General features: G+C 34.0%; 2 protein-coding genes, 1 long non-coding RNA gene and 1 pseudogene across 3 annotated transcripts in view; all 4 read left to right on the forward strand.

Moving 5' to 3' along the window:
- The window catches only part of LOC120167158 (F-box/kelch-repeat protein At1g57790-like), a 45,010-nt gene extending 44,110 nt beyond the window's left edge, over positions 1-900 (forward strand). Inside the window, exon 3 of the mRNA XM_039176248.1 lies at positions 95-900. Within this exon, the coding sequence (XP_039032179.1) occupies positions 95-787 (693 nt within the window). The 3' untranslated portion in view covers positions 788-900. The remainder of the gene's footprint in view (positions 1-94) is intronic.
- A 3,205-nt stretch (positions 901-4,105) lies between these two features.
- LOC120167328 lies at positions 4,106-12,916 on the forward strand (annotated as a pseudogene).
- A 3,524-nt stretch (positions 12,917-16,440) lies between these two features.
- LOC120167163 lies at positions 16,441-17,662 on the forward strand. The gene is made up of 3 exons (XR_005520013.1): positions 16,441-16,749; positions 16,837-16,908; positions 17,494-17,662. It is a non-coding gene; the product is annotated as an uncharacterized LOC120167163 (long non-coding RNA).
- A 5-nt stretch (positions 17,663-17,667) lies between these two features.
- On the forward strand, positions 17,668-18,882 carry LOC120167159 (F-box/kelch-repeat protein At1g57790-like). The gene is made up of 2 exons (XM_039176260.1): positions 17,668-18,010; positions 18,086-18,882. Exon 2 carries the CDS (start codon positions 18,147-18,149, stop codon positions 18,795-18,797), a length of 651 nt encoding a protein of 216 aa, XP_039032191.1. The 5' UTR covers positions 17,668-18,010; positions 18,086-18,146; the 3' UTR covers positions 18,798-18,882.
- Positions 18,883-19,889: the final 1,007 nt, after the last annotated feature.

Consider the following 19,889-nt stretch of genomic DNA (forward strand, 5'->3'; position numbering starts at 1 on the left):
TGCTTCTTTATATGGGTGGGTTCTTTTCAAAGTGTACGGCTTTATTGAAGAAAAAAAAGAGTCCCTCTTTTTGTACTCTCCGTTAACAACTGAGGTAATTAGGCTTCCGTATTTAGGGGGACCTCCCACATTTCAGGTGGCGACGTTTTCCTTGAATGCAACATCCCCAAAATGTACCATCTTTCTTTTGTGGAGTGAAAATGGAAAAATTTGTATTAAGTTATGTTCTGCCGGTGATTGTTCATGGAAGACTTTTGAGTTTGATGGTTTTGATCGGTTTAATTGTGCTGTCGATGCTGCCTACACCAACGGAGTTTTCTATTGTGTTTTTAGAGAAGGTCAATTGGGTGCCTTCAATGTTGAACTTAAAGGGTGGACTATTCTGGTTGATCATTGTCCACTCTCACGAAGTAGTGTGCATTATGCTAAACTCATTGTGTCTGGTGCAGATCTGCAACTGTTGTCTGATAGCTCATCTTTGGAACTCCTTAAGCTTGATTTTGCAAAGATGGATTGGGTTTATGAAAATGATTTGAATAACCGGGTGTTGTTTATCGGGTGCACTTCTTTCTCTGTTCCAGCAGTGGGGGAAGCAAATGTATTAGCGAATACCATATTCGCTTCTGGTACTTTGATGCACCCCAAAGTTAGATTTTATGGCAGCACATCTCCAAGGCAGTCGAGACTCTACCGTGAGTGTGTTGAGGCAGCAAAGTGCGACAGGATTTGGATTGAACTTCCGTTGGGTGGTATTTGGAGAGCCGATGATTTGATTCATGCTGTCTAGTTGAATGCTGCAATGCAAACCAACCATCAACAGCATTTTTTATTTATGTTTAGATCAATTAATTATTCCTGGAACATCATATGTTTTCATGAATGGAGTGTCAATTTTAGCAAGTATTCCTGGTGCTTCATCAGAAGATCTTTGACCTTAGTTATGGGGGTTTAGATCATGGAAAGAAGATTTAGCTAAGAATTGATAAAACCATAATAGATAAACTAAGTAATAAATACATTTAAAGAATTGAAAGTTGGTGAAAACAAACCTTAAAACAAAAGACTCCGATACACGCATATATATATATATATAGAGAGAGAAAAGTCTTAATACCAAATAAGTGTCCGGACTATATACTCTTTTTCCTGAGTAGGCGCTTATAATAATTTTTCGTATCATTTAGGTGATTAATGTTACAAACGTTATCACTTTAAGTGTCCGAATATTCAACGACGTTAATTTTTAAAAAAATATATAATTTTTTCTTATTTTATATAAAAATTTTAAAATTATCGAATTGTGACACGTGTCACTTAAAGGAGAAAACTAACAGTCTGTCATGGTTTGTCTCAGTTTGAGTGACAGAATGAAACGTTAGGCGCCAAACTAGAACGAAATAAACATTATACACTAAACTGAAAAAAGAGGAATGGCACCTTTTGTATATTTAAACCTTTAGTAAAAATGGGTTAATTTCTAGGCTTAATACTCAAATAAGTGTCCAAACTATACATTTTTTCCCGAATAGGTGCCTACATTATTTTTTGACCATCCTGGTGCCTAACGTTACAAACGTTACCACTCTAGGTGTCCGAACTGTCAACGGAGTTAATTTTCACTATTAAGTGACACATGTCACAATATGATAATTTAAATTTTTTTATATAAAATAAAAAAAATAATTTTAAAAAGAAAACACATAAAATTTGAAATAACCCCAAAGCATTGAAGACATAAATTTTGAAATAACCCCAAAACATTGAAGACATTCGTTTCAACCCTTAAATCTACGCTGACCACTACCCTTTGTCATCGTCGAAGCTCAACTCGACCTCACCTCCCTCATAGACCAAAATCCCTATGAAATCATGACCTATCGTCGACCAATCGACGTTTTATATACCCTACAAACCCTATGATAAAAATCACAATCCCACGCGATTCCGACGCTAATCGACAACAACTATGGCGGCGTATAACTAGGATGACGCCAGAGACTGTCGACGACGATGATCGTGGTCAAAAAGGGCGGTGGCGGTGGTTTAGTGTTAGAATTTAGAGATTTAGGGATTTTGAGGCTTTTTGTGATTTAAAAGAAATTAGAGTTTTTGTTATAAATATGATAATATTTTTAATATTTTTTAAAATATAAATTAAAAAATTATCAGATTGTAACACATGTCACTTAATAGGAAAAACTAACGACTGTTACGTCTTGAACATTTAAAGTGGAAGTGTTTGTAACGTTAGATACATAAATGGTCCAAAAAAAATGTTTTAGGCACTTATTTAGGAAAAAAAAAGGTTAGTTTCAGAACTTGCTTGGGGATTAAGCCAAAAACAAAAAAAGGATCGGTTATCAACGATAAATGAACAATAATCTGATTTGGTGTTTGAGTCAAATTTAGAAGTGTCAGCATAGAGAAAGACTTTAATTCTAACGGTAAACATAAATTCGAAATTTTATTTCAGTTTGTCCTTATTTTCGTTAAAAAAAAGAATATTATCAATGATAATAATTACTTTAATAAAAATATTATTTTCATTTGTTTGATAATTATTTATTAGTTCTTATCATTTCAGATAAAACTATTTTGAGATAATGAATTCTACTATGACTAAGATAATTATTATTTGGGTGTATATTTATTATGTTTTTATTTCATGTTAATTTACTATTTAAAAATTATTAATTACTATTTAAAAATTATTACACATATTTAAATAATAATTTCATATTGAATATATTTTTATTAATATTATATTTATAATGTATTTAATATTATATTTTAAATATATTGTTTTAATGTCTAGCTCATTAAATAAATATTGATTAAAAATGTTCGATTAAGACAAGTTAAATTTGAACCTTGTTTCTTATACGAGAATTTAACTTGTAAGTTTATCATAATGAAATTATTATAAAATACTCGAATTTTGTTCGATAATTAATGTATTAAAACTTAAAGTTTTGATAGTACGTTACTTTTGATTCTACACTCATTAGAAAGCTTGATCATCATTTAAGGTGAGTTCCCAACTCTAAAATATATATTTTAGTATAACTTAAATAATTATTTTTAGTCCTTAAAAGTTAACTTAAAGTCTTATCATATATGATGAAAAAAATAAATACAATCTGTGTAATCCTTTTAAATATTCTAGTTATATTTAATATGTCGAATGTAACTTTTTTATAAAATTTAGATAATATAATGAATTAGTTCTATGATTGTTAAGAAGAAAATATTTAACAGGGATAATTTAATAAATAAATTAAAATCATCTTCTACATAATCTTGTATTCTTTTAATTAAATATGTATCTACATATTCTTATTTATATGTTAAATAACGTTACATTTTAAAAAACTTATTTTTAAATATAATGTTATATTTTGAAAACAAACACCAATTTACATTATAAATAAAGTTTAGGTACAATAATAAAATAAAGGTAGTAATTTAGGTGTTAAATATAGAATTTATCAAATTTATTAATATTTTATTGCGAGGGGCGGAGCCTAAGCTGTTCTTCCTGTGCTGCATTTAACAGAAAATTAATTACCAGACTCATTTCGATCTTCATCACCGTCTCCCCCTGCCATTTTATTTTAAACGAACTTCTTCACCGAGATATTGAAGGTCCTTAAAGAGTGGTGGGTCAAGGATGTTAAAAGGCTAGAGTAAGCAAGGTTCTTTCTCCCACGGGGAAGGTGCGATCGCTCAGATTCCTTAGTGGTTAGTCAGATTCAGCTCGTGTTCTGTCCAAGTAAAGCAAAGATTCCGTTCGTGGTGGCAGAATTGGAGGAAAGCAAAGCATGTCTGCTTTCTTGTTCTCAGATGCTACATAACGGCCGGGTTTTCACTCTGTCTCCTCTTTGAACGATTTTGTGTTCTGTTCGAGTAAAGCAAAGATTCCGTTCGTGGTGGCAGAATTGGAGGAAAGCAAAGCATGTCTGCTTTCTTGTTCTCAGATGCTACATAACGGCCGGGTTTTCACTCTGTCTCCTCTTTGAACGATTTATTTGGCTTGGCCACTGCCACTAAAGACAGTTTTTGTTTGTCTTTTAGGGTTCTTATGCTCTATAAAATTTTAAAATTCATGTTTTCCAGAAAAAGTCTCGATCAATTTATCTTGCAGCGGCCGGAAGTGTTTATCAGCTCAATCCATCTTACTACTGAATTTCTTTGGGTTTTTGAGGATGAGAAGATGGTATACCGGGAAGTTAGTTTTGTCACTGGTTTGTTGCAAATTTTTGACGAAATTTTGGTTAATGCTGCAGATATTAGATGGCGTTGTCCATCTATGGATTCTATTATGGTAAGCATTGACGTGTCGATCAATTTGGTATCTATTTATAATAATGGTGAGGGTATTCCGGTTGAGAAGGAAGGAGGAGTTTTCGTGCCGGAAATATATTTTGGTCATCTTTTGACGGGAAGTAATTTCGACGACGATGTCAAAAGGATCTGAGGTGGTCGATATGGTTTTGGAGCGAAGATTACAAATATATTTTCGACTGAGTTTGTTGTGGAGACTGCCGATGGAAAACGAAGGAAGCATTATAAACATGTAATTTTATTTTAATTGTTAAAGTTAATTTTATATTAATAATTTATTTAGTAATAGAACGTAAAATTATTATACTAGTAAGAATTTTGTTTTCATCTCTTATTTTGATTGTGAATGTGGTTTATGTTTTAGTTAACAATCTTTAGGTAGGCAACTTGGACTTATGGTTGGTAGTCCTGAAACTGTGGTTCTTTAAAAGATTTTGTCCTTAGTTATGCGTTGACGTTAGTTAGAGTATTGTTGGGGTTGTTTAGGTGTTTGCTTTCGGTCTTTGAGAACATCTTAGTTTGTGTTTTTTATTCGATTTGCAGCGGGGTCTGGATCGATTTCTTAAGTGTGTAATTTGTTCAGATTATAGTCTCTGATGGAGTGAGTCTAGGACTATATAGGTTTCTTTTGATGAGAGGGTGAAGGGAGTGTTTTTTGGATGTTCCATGGTGTTGTAATCTTGGTTTCCGAGGTGTTATGGTGGATTTATCATTCAGAAGGTTAGGATGCTGTTCTTGAGGATTTTTGTGCTTGATGTTTTGGAGTCAGGCAGTCCTTGTTTTGCTCATTTCTGTGGAGGCTTGTGGGGTGGGCTGGTGTTACTGTCAATTGTATTATGTGGTTTGTGTTTTTATCCTTGGTTGGTGTGGTCTGTTGAGGTGAAATTGTTCTGGTTTTTCGAAGAATTTTGTGGTAGGGTTGTTTGGCTGGTGTTTTTGTTGGTTGTTTAGTAATCCGTATTCCAAATTTTGGAGGCTTTCGATGAGTTTGTGTTGGGTTCTTCAGGTTATTATAGCAGTATCGGTTCCTTCTTTTTGCTTTTCTGGTTGTTCGTTCTGGAGCTGTTGGAATTGCCATCCCTCGATCCAAAAAATTGAGTAAAACTTAGAATAAATACTATTTTATAATCATCTTAGCTTAATCAAGACTGAATTTGTAAGTGTTATGACACATATAGTTCTTCAGTTCATCTAAGTTTCTGAAGCAGTTCTTGGAGATTGATAGTTGGGAAATTTTCATTGGAAGAGGATTCTTTGAATTAAACAAGTGTTATAGCTCTCATATTATATCATATTAAACATCTCCTAAATCTTGTTCATGGATGCCATTAATTTGTATAGATTAGATCATATGCACCTGACCTTCGGATTTGATCGCATTAATCCCATTTTTTCATCAATCTAGTCATTAACTTGAATGCTAAATGTCTATACATTCAAAACACATGCACGATATTATAAATTGTTTTGCCAATATTATAGTTAAATGCCCTTAAAAACATTTGTGTTGACGAAAACGGGTAAAGAAAACAAAAGAACACGAGAATTTTACGAGGTTCGGCAATGTGCTTACTTTAAACATCAATTTCTCATTTATTATTCAATTGTTTTGAGTTTTAAATGTATCATAGAATAGAATATAAAATCATGATTTTATTATTCAAACCTTCAATTTTACAGATAAGTGGTTTACCTGAAAGTTTTTATAAAAAATCCATTATTTTCCAACAAATGGTTAGCAACTCCCTCTTGTTACTATCTCCGGCTTCTCCTCACCTATTATGTTCGTGTTAGTTGACAATTAACATATTCATAATATAATCAGTTGACATATGATTTCTTAAAATATTTTTTTTCAGTTAAGCCCTAACGTAGCAGCTGTTCTGCTATGGGTTCTGTCTCTGTCTTAATGTATAAAATAATGCAGTTGACAAATGAATCTGTCCTTTGGTAATAATTAGTCAATTGTCGATGCGTTTTTTCTTTAATAATTTTTGGTTATTTAGTAATAGAACGTTAAATTATTATACTAGTAAAAATTTTGTTTTCATCTCTTATTTTGATTGTGAATGTGGTTTATGTTTTAGTTAACAAAGTAAAATTTTAAATTTAAATTTATATCTTGTAACAGAAGTTCATAGACAATATGAGGCTAAGGACTCAACCTATTATTGAAGAATGCGGTGAAGAGGAAAATTGGACCAGAATTACATTTAAGCCAGACTTGGCTAAGTTTAATATGATTGAATTGGAAAGCGATATGATTGCATTGATGAAAAAAAGAGTATTCGACTTAGCTGCTTGTCTTGGTAGCAATGTAGAGGTCAAATTCAATGGACAGAGTCTTGAAAATTCATTTATCAAATATGTGGACTATTACCTTAAAGTTGTCTCTAAAACAGAAGCCGAACCCCTCTTAAGGTCTAATACATTTTATTTAACTCGTTTATATTTGATGTTACACAAAAAGATTGATTCATTTAAAATATTTATTATTTCAGCTTGCACGAGAAAGTTGATAATGGGAGGTGGGAAGTTTGTGTGAGTTTCAGTGAAGGGCAATTTCAACAGGTATTTTTTTTCATTCATTTAAATTTTTCAAAGTTTACAGAGTAATCTATATTGATATTTGTTGTACTTAACAGATCAGTTTTGTGAATGGCATATCTACGATTAAAGGAGGAACTCACGTTGATCACGTTACTGATCTTATATCTAAATATGTCATGGAATCAATAAACAAGAAAAAGAGGAAGAAGAAGAATCATGTGAAAGTTGCTGACGTGAAGAACAATATGTGGGTTTTTGTCAATGCTCTTATTGACAACCCTACTCTTGATTCTCAAACTAAAGAAACTTTGACACTTGATCAGAGCAAGTTCGGCTCTATATGTGAACTTTCAGAAGATTTTTTGGAGAAAGGTTAGTTTTCAAAATGCTAATTTCTATTCAAGTCAGGGCAAGTAATAATTTATTAATTAATTTGGCTCTTGAATGATTGCAGTTTATGTTGAAATTGATGAATTGGTAAGATTTGGCAAAGATATTAAGCAGCTCGGTAGAAGTTCAAGAATTCTCAATATTCCAAAATTATCCGATGCTGCTGAAGCAGGAGGCGTTAATTCTGAACTCTGCACCCTCATTTTAACCGAGGGGGATTCGGCAAAACCACTTGTAGTAAGTGTTCTTTATTTTTTTTGTACAAGTAAGAGCTTGCTTTAAACCTTTGTGCATCTTATTTAACTCTTGAGTGACTGAATAATCATAAAATCAAATAATCCTGCTATGGAAAAAAGTTGGTCAAAGAGTGTATTTCTTTGGCTCATGTATCGGTGGGTCACCAACTAAGGAATTTTGAATGGAGAGTGGATTAAGGCATGGTGACCTTTTGTCTCCGTTTTATTTGTTATGGTGGTCGAAGCTTTCAATTTAATGGTGTGAAAAGCCATAGAAAGCTCCAAATTAAAGGTATTGTCTTGACTAATTCGAGGTTTGAGATTACTCGTATGTAGTTTGCAACACCACCATAATTTTCTTTGAAGCAGAATAGTCTAAGGCCTAGCCATTAAAAGGTTACTTAATCTCTTTGGACTGAAAATTAATTACTTGAGGTCGAAGTTTTTCCATGATAAGGTAGATGATGAAAGGGTTGCGAAGGTGGCGGATGTCATCGATAGTGAGAGGAGGTTTCTTTTTAACTATCTTGGAATTCAACTTGGAGATAATTTTAGAAGATTCTCTACATTGAAGTCTATTATTAGAAAGTTTAAAGAGAGACATACATCAATAGTAGTATACACCATTCCTTTATTCTATTTGTCAATCTTTCGAGTCCCTATACTAGTGTTGAATGAGTTTGAGAAACTGAGGAGGGAATTCTTATAGAGTTGAAGCAATGTAATAAGAAATATATTGAAGGTCAGATAGAAGGTCATATCTAAACCAACATTTGCACGGGGTATTGAGATCTGCTGATTGATTAATAGAACCTTGAATCTATTAGGAGAGTGTGCTGGCCTGCTGGGGTACAAGAACGAGAGAGACTCTTTATAAAGACGTTTTAGGGTAGAAAAATCTGGTGATGGTGGCTTGACATGGATAGCAAACACTAATTAGATGTGTAATACCCAACTATTTGGAGCAACATCCTTGGAATCAAGGGATGTGAATATCAGCCTTTGGGAAGATATAGGAGCGTTCCACTTTCTGTGTGAATGGTGTTGAGTTTGTTAGGACTGATAACATATCCTTATGGACTACTATTTTTTATGGATAATATGGTCGATAACTTTCCAGTGGTGGGGACTAACTTCGGTGATGTCGCATTCTATAAGAGATTTTGTGTGTCAATGCGTTAATGCTCCCTTAGTGAGAATTATTAGGAAAAGATGAAATGCTTTCTGCGAAGCTTGTGGACAATATGGATTATGAGAAACCGTATTGCGCTTCAGAAGAAGAAAAAATGGAATAATATTAAATCGATTTTTTTTATGTACATTACAATCTATGTATTGACTTAATGCATTTGAAGACTCGAATTTAATTCAGAAATCAATATGTGGGTCTCCCCTTTATTTGTGACGTTGATAGTAGTGTAAAAATTATTAGAGGGGGTGTGGTGGGGTTGGCACCCTCAGAGAACTCTAGGAAGTTCAATGTGAATGGTCATCCAAATGTTCGTCAAGCTTGACATGGTGTGGATAGATATTAATAGATGTCAATGGAGGATTAGTGGTATGTTCCTTGGCTTCTTTGGAATTTTGCATTCCAATATTGTTGAGCTTAAAGCCATTTTCAATGAGAAACTGTGTGTTTCAGAAGAAAAAATGGAATGGAGATTGTTGGATGTGATTCGAGGGTCGCATTGATTTGTAATAAGAACTCTCATCCATGAAGGTTAACTGTTATTTCAATGAGATTGACTATTTATTGTTAGCATTAAATATGTGTCTTTAGTTAATGTGTTTCATGTGACAAATTGCTTATATCTTTAGTTTGAATTTAGGTGTTCTTTTGTTTGTATCGTATGCTATTTTGTTAAATGTGTTGTTTTCAATGTCTGTCGGTAGTGTGATTGCAACACTCCATTTTATTTCCATGTTCTTAGCTGTATTGTTTTAATTATTAGAAAATTAATTATTATTGAGCAAACGAAAAATGAAAATTGATGTATTATCTTTATCTTTTAATGCAATTTTTGTTTTGCAGGAGGTTGGGCTTAATGTTGTAGAAAAAAAATACTATGGTGTTTATCCATTGCGAGGTAAAATTCGCAATGTGAGCACGACCACTATTGATGAGCTGATGAAAAACACTGAATTGAAGAATATCAAGCGTATTCTTGGACTCGAATTGGGGAAAGAGTACGAGAATGTAGATACTCTGAGATATGGACATGTTATGATTATGACTGATCAAGATCTTGACGGGTCTCACATCAAAGGGCTTTTAATAAATTTTTTCCATTCATGCTGGCCATCATTACTGAAAATTGAGTCATTCTTGCAGTGTTTTATTACTCCTATTATCAAGGTATGTATTTTTTGACAAATAATTTTATACGGTGAACAATGAAATGTTTACTTATAGTCTTTTTATAATTAATCTTCTTTCTTTATATAGGTTACAAACAATGAGGAAAATAGGGTGGAATATTTTGATTCCTTACATGAATACGAGGAGTGGAGAAAAAGCATGAGGCTTAAGGTGAAAGAATGGTCGATCAACTATTTAAAGGTTTGTCATTAAGTAGTATTGATTTACTCAGCTATCTGCTGTTTATGTTTTGTAGTCATACTTCATTTTTTTTTCATTGTAGGGGTTGGGATCAAGCACAAAAGAGGAAGGAGAAAAATACTTTGGAGAAATAGAAAATCGTTTGAAAGTGTTTATATGGGAAGGTGTCGAAGACCAGAAGGCATTGGAGCTGGCATTTAGTAAGAAAATGGAGAACAAGAGGAAAGAATGGCTGCGAGACTATGAGGTTGGTTATATAGTTTATTCTAACAAAAAAATTGATTCTAGATTCTAAATTGTGAAATTCATGATGTTTCAGCCTAGTTACCATCTTGATCTCAGTGTGAAGCAAATCAGTTATGCTCGATTCATCAAGGAAGAATTTGTTCATTTCTCCATGCTTGATAACAAGAGGTCAATCGCTTCTGTTTTTGATGGCATTAAGACTACGCAACGAAAGATCATTTTCTGTTCTTTTCAAAAGAACTTAACAGAAGCGATAAAGGTTTCAGAGTTTTCAGGTAATGTTTCCGAACATTCTCGTTACCGTCATGGTGTGCAAAGTATACATGGTACAATTATTTCAATGGCAAAAGATTTTGTTGGTAGTAACAACATAAACCTTCTAATGCCTAGCGGAATATTTGGCACACACGACGAGGTTAGTTGATGTTCATCTTGATTTTAAAAATTATCTTCTACTCTTTTCTATACTAATACAAAACCTATTATTTTCACATTAAAGGGTGGAAAAGATGCAGCAAAACCTAGATACCTATCTGTTCAACTTGCTCCTATTACTCGTTACTTATTTCCGGAGGTTGATGATAGTTTGCTGGACTACTTAGAGGTTGATGATCGTTTAGTAGAGCCTCGCTGGTAAATTTAGAATAGCTAATATTTTGCATTGCTAACCATGTATAATATAACGCTAATGATGTCTTTTTCTTGGTTTTTAGGTATGTACCAATTTTACCATTGGTTCTTGTTAATGGGAGTGAAGGAATTGGGACAGGGTGGAGTTCTTTTGTTCCTAAGTATGATCCAAGAGAAATAGTGACTAATTTAAAGCTGTTGCTGGATAACAAGGTTACTTTTGGATCAATGGTGCCCATGAAACCTTGGTATAAAGGTTTTGGGGGAGAGATCGACGAAGTCCCTACATCAAATACCTCTTACATTATTAGTGGAGTGATAGAGACCGAAGAGACAACTGTCAGAATCACAGAATTACCTGTAGGTTTAAGTGCTGATATGTATAAAAAGACTTTGGATTCCATCTTGTCCAAAGATGATTCATTTGAGGTATCTTCTGCTACTCTCAAAACTATTTTTTCAAAAAATTTTGTAATAACTTTTATTGTGTATGATTTGTAGAAATATGAATGTAAACAATGCAATGGTAAGATTATCTTTGAGGTCATCATGAAAGAGAAGATGGCAGACGATGTTTTGTTAGAAAAGTTGAAGCTAACAACAAAAGTCAACACGAGTAACATGCATCTGTTTGATGGTGAAGGAAATATTAAGAAATATAACTCCATAGAAGAAAGTATGTATCGAAACTATTTTATTTTGGATAAATGATTGAAATATTGACATTGAATTGGCGTGTAAACGCAGTCCTAGCTGGATTTTATCGGACAAGGTTGGATTTATACGTGAAACGAAAGGTAAGTTCCTTAGAGTTTCGTGTTTGTTTGTATCTGATCAGAACACAACTTATTAGTTTCAAAACTCTTCTTACAAAATGAAGAATAGAGAATGTTAATACTGAAAAGATTTATCTTTTACATTAAATATAAATAAGTCCACATCATTTTTCCAAGCTTAGATGCCATTCATCGCATCCCTATTGCTGCAACATTTTGAAATTTTAAGACAACCTATTTGTATGCTGCAGAAGGCCATGGAGGATGCTCTTGAACAACAAATATCAGAGAAGGAGATAAAATTGAAGTTTATCCGCCATATTGCAGAGCGAAAAATTGATGTTCATAGGAAGAAGCCTCATGTATTGGCTGACTTGCGAAAGGCTTTCCCTGAAGCAACAGAACGTGATTATGACTTTCTACTCTCTGTGACAATCACTGATCAGTTGCTTGAGAAGTTCAATGAGATTTGTTCTGAAAAGGATAAACTCGAGAAGCAACTTATAGAATTGAAGGGATCCACTGCACGTTCTTTATGGCGGAAGGAACTTGATGAATTCCTTACTGAACTTGCCGTAAGAATCAAGTTTTCTGTTAAATCGTGTGATTTTCATATAGAGTTTACAGAGTTTATGATATTTTAATTCTTTTTTATGTAAATTAGAAGCAAGACAAAGCTTATCAGGAAGCACAAGGCAGAGGAAAGGGTTTGTATTTTTGTTTTCCTTTGACCTGCAGATGTTTTTTGGTTCAAATTTTCTGTTCCCCTGAAAATTAACAATGATTTCCACTCGGTTCAACTAGAAAAAGCTCCTCCTGATGGCTGCGGTGGCCGTAACACGACAGCAGCAGAAGACACACTGATCAACCAAGATTCAGAGGGTGTTGAATTACCACCGGCTAACCGCAGATCCACACGTTCAAGGAAACCAGTGATCTATAAGGATCATATGATGTATAAATAGGCATAAATGACAGGGAATGTTTAATATTAGAGACAAACTTAATATGAAATTGGTTGTTGAGAATACTTTGTCTATTGAATGAACTGGATTTGTATTGTAGTTTTCATGGTTATTGTTGTAGATAATACCAGCGGGAAGAAAGGCTCTTCGACAACGAAGAGAGCTCTAAATAACTCGGAAGTACCAGAGTTAAGGGAAGTTCAGGAATATGAGGATTGAATGAAGACTTGGTTTCGTTTCTTTGTATTTTGTTATTCCAATTGAGAAAGGTCAATTGCCTTTACCATTGATCTGCTTGCAGTTTCAGTCTCCTCAACTCTGTTTGCTACTTGTGTTGAAATGAGACCCTTGGTCTCCCTAGTTGCTTTTCGGCTATTCATGTCGGCTTCTTTCCTTAGATACTCAGGGTTCATCGATGCTGCTTGCTCTGCAGCCCTTGCTGTGTATATCATAACAACAGATTCATCACTAACTTCATTACTCTCCATTTCATGCTTAAGCTTTGTTTTCCAAAGATGGATTATGATTATGAAAATGATTTGAATAACCGTGTGTTATTTATCAAGTGCACATCTTTCTCTGCTGCAGCAGTGGGGAACAAGTCAATTAGCAAATACCATATTTTATGGCAGCACATCTCCTAGTAGGTCGATACTCTACCGTAAATGTGTTGAGTCAGCTAAGTGCAACATGACTAGGATTGAACTTCCGCAAGGTGGTATTTGGAGAGCTGATGACTTGATTCATGCTGTCTAGTTGAATGCTCCAAAGCAAACAAATCATCATTGGCATTTTCTATTCATGGCAATAAAACTTTTGGTTAGATCAATTGTGTTTTCTGCCGAAAGTAATTATTGCTGGAACATCATATGATTTGATGAATGGTATTTCAATTTTAGTTTTAATTGTTTGTTCTGCAAAGTTCAATCTTACTTGGATAAAATGCAGTGTTTTTTTTCCAGCTGAGCATGGTGAATTTCTTTGGTTGCCTGAAGATAAAATGCAGTGTTTTTAATCGTATATATTGCTTGGGTTTCTGCATTTTCTCAACTTTTTGTTCAAGTTTTTGGGAACTGCTAGTTAGCAACTTAGCTCTTAGAAGTGATACTACTGCAGAAATTACTTCAATTTATGTCCAATAAGACAAGAAAAATGTGTTTGAATTCTAGTCATGATGTGCTTGGCATACTTGTAAAGATAGTATTTTTAATAGGAGAAAAAGTTCAGTATTATTAATTTTGTATCCTTTGATTTTTGTTCTTTTTCTATTGCTTTAAACTCGTTTGCTTTGGCATTGCTTTTATAACTCAACTGGTCAACTACGGGGAACATTTCAAGATCAGTTGCAAATATTTAACAGAGAGATGAAAGCAAAAATGAAATCACAACAGATGCCTGAACAGATGAAACTTATCTGCCGTCTCAATTTTTTTTTTAATTTTTCTTGTAATGGTTCCATTTTCTGTTAATTCCTCTCAACATTCATTGTTCCTCAATGATAGTCGATCATGATAGTCGATAGTGAGCTTGATTGCATTAGCTTATCAAACTGTTGTTGTTTCATGCCTAGGTTGTATTTTGGAAATGGATTAGCCCAAAAATGCTTGGCCTGGTCACACAGACCTCCGTGTATCATTGGTCAATTGAAGGTTAGATGTTATTCTGTTAACTATCTAGTATCACAGACAGCTTTGCTTTATGCAATTCTAAAATTGTATCTTTTTTGAGTCAACTGTATAAAGTTTCTTTGGTGTTATGCGTCTTACTCCCAGCAGGTGATTCTGAGCCTGTTAAGATATTTGAGAGGACAGCTAGTTCAGTGAACAATCAGATAATAAACAATAAATGTGATCCTTCAGAGAAGTGGTTGGTTTTGATGGGATCGGATCAGTTTAATTTTCAAGTAGAAAACTACATTTTTGGAGTGGGGTGTGTTAGAACTTAATGTTTTAATTACACAGGAAGCTGTTAATTTTGCATTGATGATGTCTCTCTCAAATGGAGGGTAGTTGTCCACTTGATTACACACCATTACTCATCTTTTTCTACAGTTTTCTGCTTATGTAATTGTTTGTAAAAAATGACATCACTTTTCCTGTCAAATATGTGAGATTGTTTTCTTTTGGATTTCTGTGTTTTATTTTCAGAGGAACTTAATACGGGAAGCTACTGTGTTTCTATTAGGGTTTTGGGAACACTACCAATCCCTGGATGTTGGACAACAACATACTCCATCTTCTCTCTTTTCCTATCCAAATTCTCACTGTGTAATCGAACCAAATCGCTCACTTGTTTATCACTCAACATTGTGTTATCACATTGATCCTTGGCTATATTCACTGGCCCCATCCTCGAAGAAGTATCTCTTGGTACCCTAACATCCGATGAGGCTTTACTCGAAGGTCTCTCTCTAGGACACTCCTTACTATCTTCAATGGCAGAAGGCTTGGAACAAATGCAACCCATCATGCACCAAAACCACCCCCAACAAGAGCTTATTTCAGTGCTTCTTACAGTCACTAACCATCCTTCATAGTTAGGATATATTATTTACTAACCACATTAATTCACTAATAATATTATTTAAATTAAACTATCATCGATACAAGATTGTAAAATAAAGACATAATATTAAAAAATTTGTATTATTTGATGAAGTAGTTACTTTGGTATTTATATTTTAGAGTATTTTGGCATCTAATATTTTATTTTGAGATAAAAAGGTCTCTCAATGAATGATAATCAAAGTCAACAAACAATTAATATTCCAAAATATGAATATTTTATCTTAAATATTAAACATTAGTTGGTCAAAATGCTAAAAAAAAGAATAAGGTCAAAGTGACTATTTAGTCAAACGTTAGAAGTTATCTTACCTAAAATGTTTAAAGAAAAAAAAAGAAATTAAATGACTATTTAATCAAATATTAGGCTTATTTTTTAAAATTATATCTAGGAATGGGCACAAGACTCAAACTTGATGGTCTTCGACGAGACCCAACCCTATTGGCTTATGTTTTTTTCTTTCAAAATTCAAGTTTGAGTTGGATCAGGTTTTTTAGAAGATAAGTTCGAGTTCAGATTTTGGAAGAAATATTCGATCTACCCAATCCAAAAAATAATGTAAGTATACGTTATATATTTAGAGATAATTGCATTATTATTATTCTTTATATATATATATATTCAATTAGATCCTTATTTTATCAAATAAAATTAAAAATATTATATATGTTTATATATTTTTGTTGGATCAAATACATGTTTTATTTTAAAAGACTGGTCGGGTTTTTGGTCGGGTTTTAGGTCGGGTGGAGTCACCATAACTAGGGTTGAATAAAATTTTTGATAGAAAATGTATTTTTCTCGGGTTGATCGAAAACCCGATCCAACCCAACCTATACCCATTCTAATTATGCCTAAAAATAGAAATTAAAATTCTAAAAAATAAAACTTGAAACATAAAACATAAATTATTATTTAATCACTATATTGCGTTAAATAATTATTATATAGTTAATAGAAATAATATTTAATTAAATTTAAAATCAATTATATATTTAGATCAATTATAAAAAATTGATGTTATTTTTTATTACTTTTAATCAATATTTTAAGAGATTCCAAACTCTACAAATGATTTTGGTTTAATAATAAAAATCAATATTTTAGAAATTTTCTAATATTAAGTTGGAGTTTTATCTTATGCAAGTTTTGTATAAATTCTCCCAAAATTTCTGCAATTGTCTCTCCTCCGCCGCTAAGCTTCTTCCTTGTCTATATTCTTAATTTATAGTTGTTTCGTGGGTAGGGCAATTTCAACCCAACAAATAAAGTTTGGTATTCTTTTGTTTATTTCATTTGAACCCTAATTGGTGCCGCCGTAAACCTTCATTTCTACTCCGCCGCAAAGCTAGACTTCCTTGTCTTTGTTCTTAATTTATAGGTGTTTCATGGGTAGGGCGATTTCAATACTCAATGAGCCTTAATCGGCGGTTCGCTTCGGTGCCGGTCCACCATTCATACCTCTAATCCAAAGCTCCCAACACAAAGTGCGAGTTTTGTTCGAGTGATTGATTTAACTTCCCCAAATTTCGATTTTATTATTATTATTATTATTATTATTTCCGAAACTGCAGGTTTAGCTTTCCAGAAGCAGCCCCTTTTACAGCCATCTTGAAATTCAGAGTCCCTCCCCAAAATCATCAATGGTAAATCAATTCCTTCCATCTACTTTTGTTAATTATTATTTTTGTATTTTTTGTTTTGTTTTGCATGTTAGGATTTGGGATTGGCAGGTTTTAACTGGCTTAGATTAGCATTTTTGGAGGGAAAATAAGAATTTTGAAAATATTGATGATTTAGACAGAATTAGACAGAATTCCCAGGAACCCTGTCATGCAAATCTCCCACCTTTCGTCTCTTGCCCGTCAACTACGAGTCACTTGATCACACTTTGGTTACATGCACGACTAATACCTCACCTTCCTTACTCTGTCGAGTAATTTCAGTTCATAGCTGCACTATTGCCTGAGCATAGCTGTATTGTATGAGATTAGTTCTCCGTCTCCCCTGACCTCAGTCTGGTCTGTAACAACACAATCTGAAAGGTGAATGGTTGATTTTGATTTTTTTTAATTGCTAGTATTGTACAAATGCTGTATATTTTTTCATGCGAAATCTCTATATGTTTTCTATGAAGCTTTTCCCCTTAACTGCCTTGTACAAATTAGTTACTCCCTAATCTAGACGATCATATATTTAATTATGTTGCCTTTATGCCACAATATTTTCAGGCCTAGCGGGGCTGCTCGGCTGCATTAAATTAATTTTGGTGTCTGCAATCTTGGCGCCTCTTTGCTTTGTGCTATTTTCAGGCCTAATAGTCTTGCGCATTTCCTTGAAAATCCTCAGAAATTATCTCAATAGGAGAGATGACTACGACTGGTATGAGAAATTTTAAGGAAAAAACGGATTTCAAAGAGGCGGCGACTGAGTAGACATGGGCCCAATTGGTCGGATCTCCCCCTCGACATCCTTGAACGTATAATTGGACGTTTGCGTTGGGTAGATCGAAGCCGGATACGAGCAGTTTGCAAGGCTTGGTCAGTCCCAAACACTTGTATCCCTGCTATTGGTGAACTCCCCTGGGCAATGAAATTTTGTTGGCGTTATGCCTCTTTGTATCTAATACAAGGTGAGTGCCGGCTGCTGGACCCTCTTTCCAGAGAGTACCTTGTCGAAGAAAGGAGCAGAGGACTAGAGTATCTACTTTTCCTTGATGCACGACCTTGTGCTTCTTTATATGGGTGGGTTCTTTTCAAAGTGTACGACTTTATTGCAGAAAGAAAAGAGTCCCTCTTTTTGTACTCTCCGTTAACAACTGAGGTAATTAGGCTTCCGTATTTAGGGGGACCTCCCACATTTCAGGTGGCGGCGTTTTCCTTGAATGCAACATCCCCAAAATGTACCATCTTTCTTTTGTGGAGTGAAAATGGAAAAAATTTGTATTAAGTTATGTTCTGCCGGTGATTGTTCATGGAAGACTTTTGAGTTTGATGGTTTTGATCGGTTTAATCCTGCTATTGATGCTGCCTACACCAACGGAGTTTTCTATTGTGTTTTTAGAGAAGGTCAATTGGGTGCCTTCAATGTTGAACTTAAAGGGTGGACTATTCTGGTTGATCATTGTCCACTCGTTGATCATTGTCCACTCTCACGAAGTAGTGTGCATTATGCTAAACTCATTGTGTCTGGTGCAGATCTGCAACTGTTGTCTGATAGCTCATCTTTGAAACTCCTTAAGCTTGATTTTGCAAAGATGAATTGGGTTTATGAAAATGATTTGAATAACCGGGTGTTGTTTATCGGGTGCACTTCTTTCTCTGTTCCAGCAGTGGGGGAAGCAAATGTATTGGCAAATACCATATTCGCTTCTGGTACTTTGATGCACCCCAAAGTTAGATTTTATGGCAGCACATCTCCAAGGCGGTCGAGACTCTACCGTAAGTGTGTTGAGGCAGCAAAGTGCGACAGGATTTGGATTGAACTTCCGTTGGGTGGTATTTGGAGAGCCGATGATTTGATTCATGCTGTCTAGTTGAATGCTGCAATGCAAACCAACCATCAACAGCATTTTTTATTTATGTTTTGAACAATTAATTATTCCTGGAACATCATATGTTTTCATGAATGGAGTTTCAATTTTAGTAAGTATTCCTGGTACTTCATCAGAAGATCTTTGACCTTAGTTATGGGGTTTAGATCATGGAAAGAAGATTTAGCTAAGAATTGATAAAACCATAATAGATAAACCAAGTAATAAATAAATTTAAAGAATTGAAAGTTGGTGAAAACAAACCTTAAAACACAACACTCCGATACATATATATATATATACATACAAAGAGAGAAAAAATGCTTAATACCCAAATAAGTGTCCAAACTATAACTCTTTTTCCCGAATAGGCGCCAACATTATTTTTCGGACCATTTAAGTGACTAATGTTACAAACGTTATCACTTTAATTGTCTGAACCATCAACGACGTTAATTTCCTTCGTTAAGTGACACGTGTCACAATCTTATAATTTAATTTTTGTTATATAAAATTAAAAAATATATATATTTTTTAAAAAGAGAACACATAAATTTCGAAATACCACTAAAATATTGAAAACCTTCATTTCAACACCTAAACTCACGCCGACCGTTGCCCTTTATCGTCGACGAAATTCCACCCGACCTCACCTCCTGCTGGGGACCAAAACCCCTACGAAATCGTGACCTATCGACTGTCGATCGACTGTGAATCGACGTTTTATACCCCGCAAACCCTATGATGAAAATCGCGATCTTATGCGATTCTGACGACCAATAAGCGATAACTACGACAGCGTATAACTAGGACGATGGTAGAGACTACGTTAGCGGTGGCGGTCGTGACTGGAAAGGGTGGTGGTGGTAGTTTAGTGTTAGGATTTGGGGATTTTAGGGATTTTGAGACTTTTTTGTAATTTGATAGAAATTAAGGTTTTTTTATAAATATAATAATATTTTTAATATTTAAAAAAATTATAAAATTATTATATTGTGACGTGTGTCACTTAACGGAGAAAACTAACAGTTATTACGGGCCGAGCACTTAATGTGGTCAAGTTTGTAGCATGAGGCACTTAAATGATCCAAAAAA

This window comes from Hibiscus syriacus, unplaced genomic scaffold (genome assembly GCF_006381635.1).
Source record: "Hibiscus syriacus cultivar Baekdansim isolate YM2019G1 unplaced genomic scaffold, ASM638163v2 tig00111671_pilon, whole genome shotgun sequence".
Lineage (NCBI taxonomy): Eukaryota > Viridiplantae > Streptophyta > Magnoliopsida > Malvales > Malvaceae > Hibiscus > Hibiscus syriacus.

Coding starts and splice junctions, on each gene's coding strand:
- LOC120167159 (XM_039176260.1), top strand. CDS start 18,147: ATGCAACATCCCCAAAATGTACCATCTTTCTTTTGTGGAGTGAAAATG.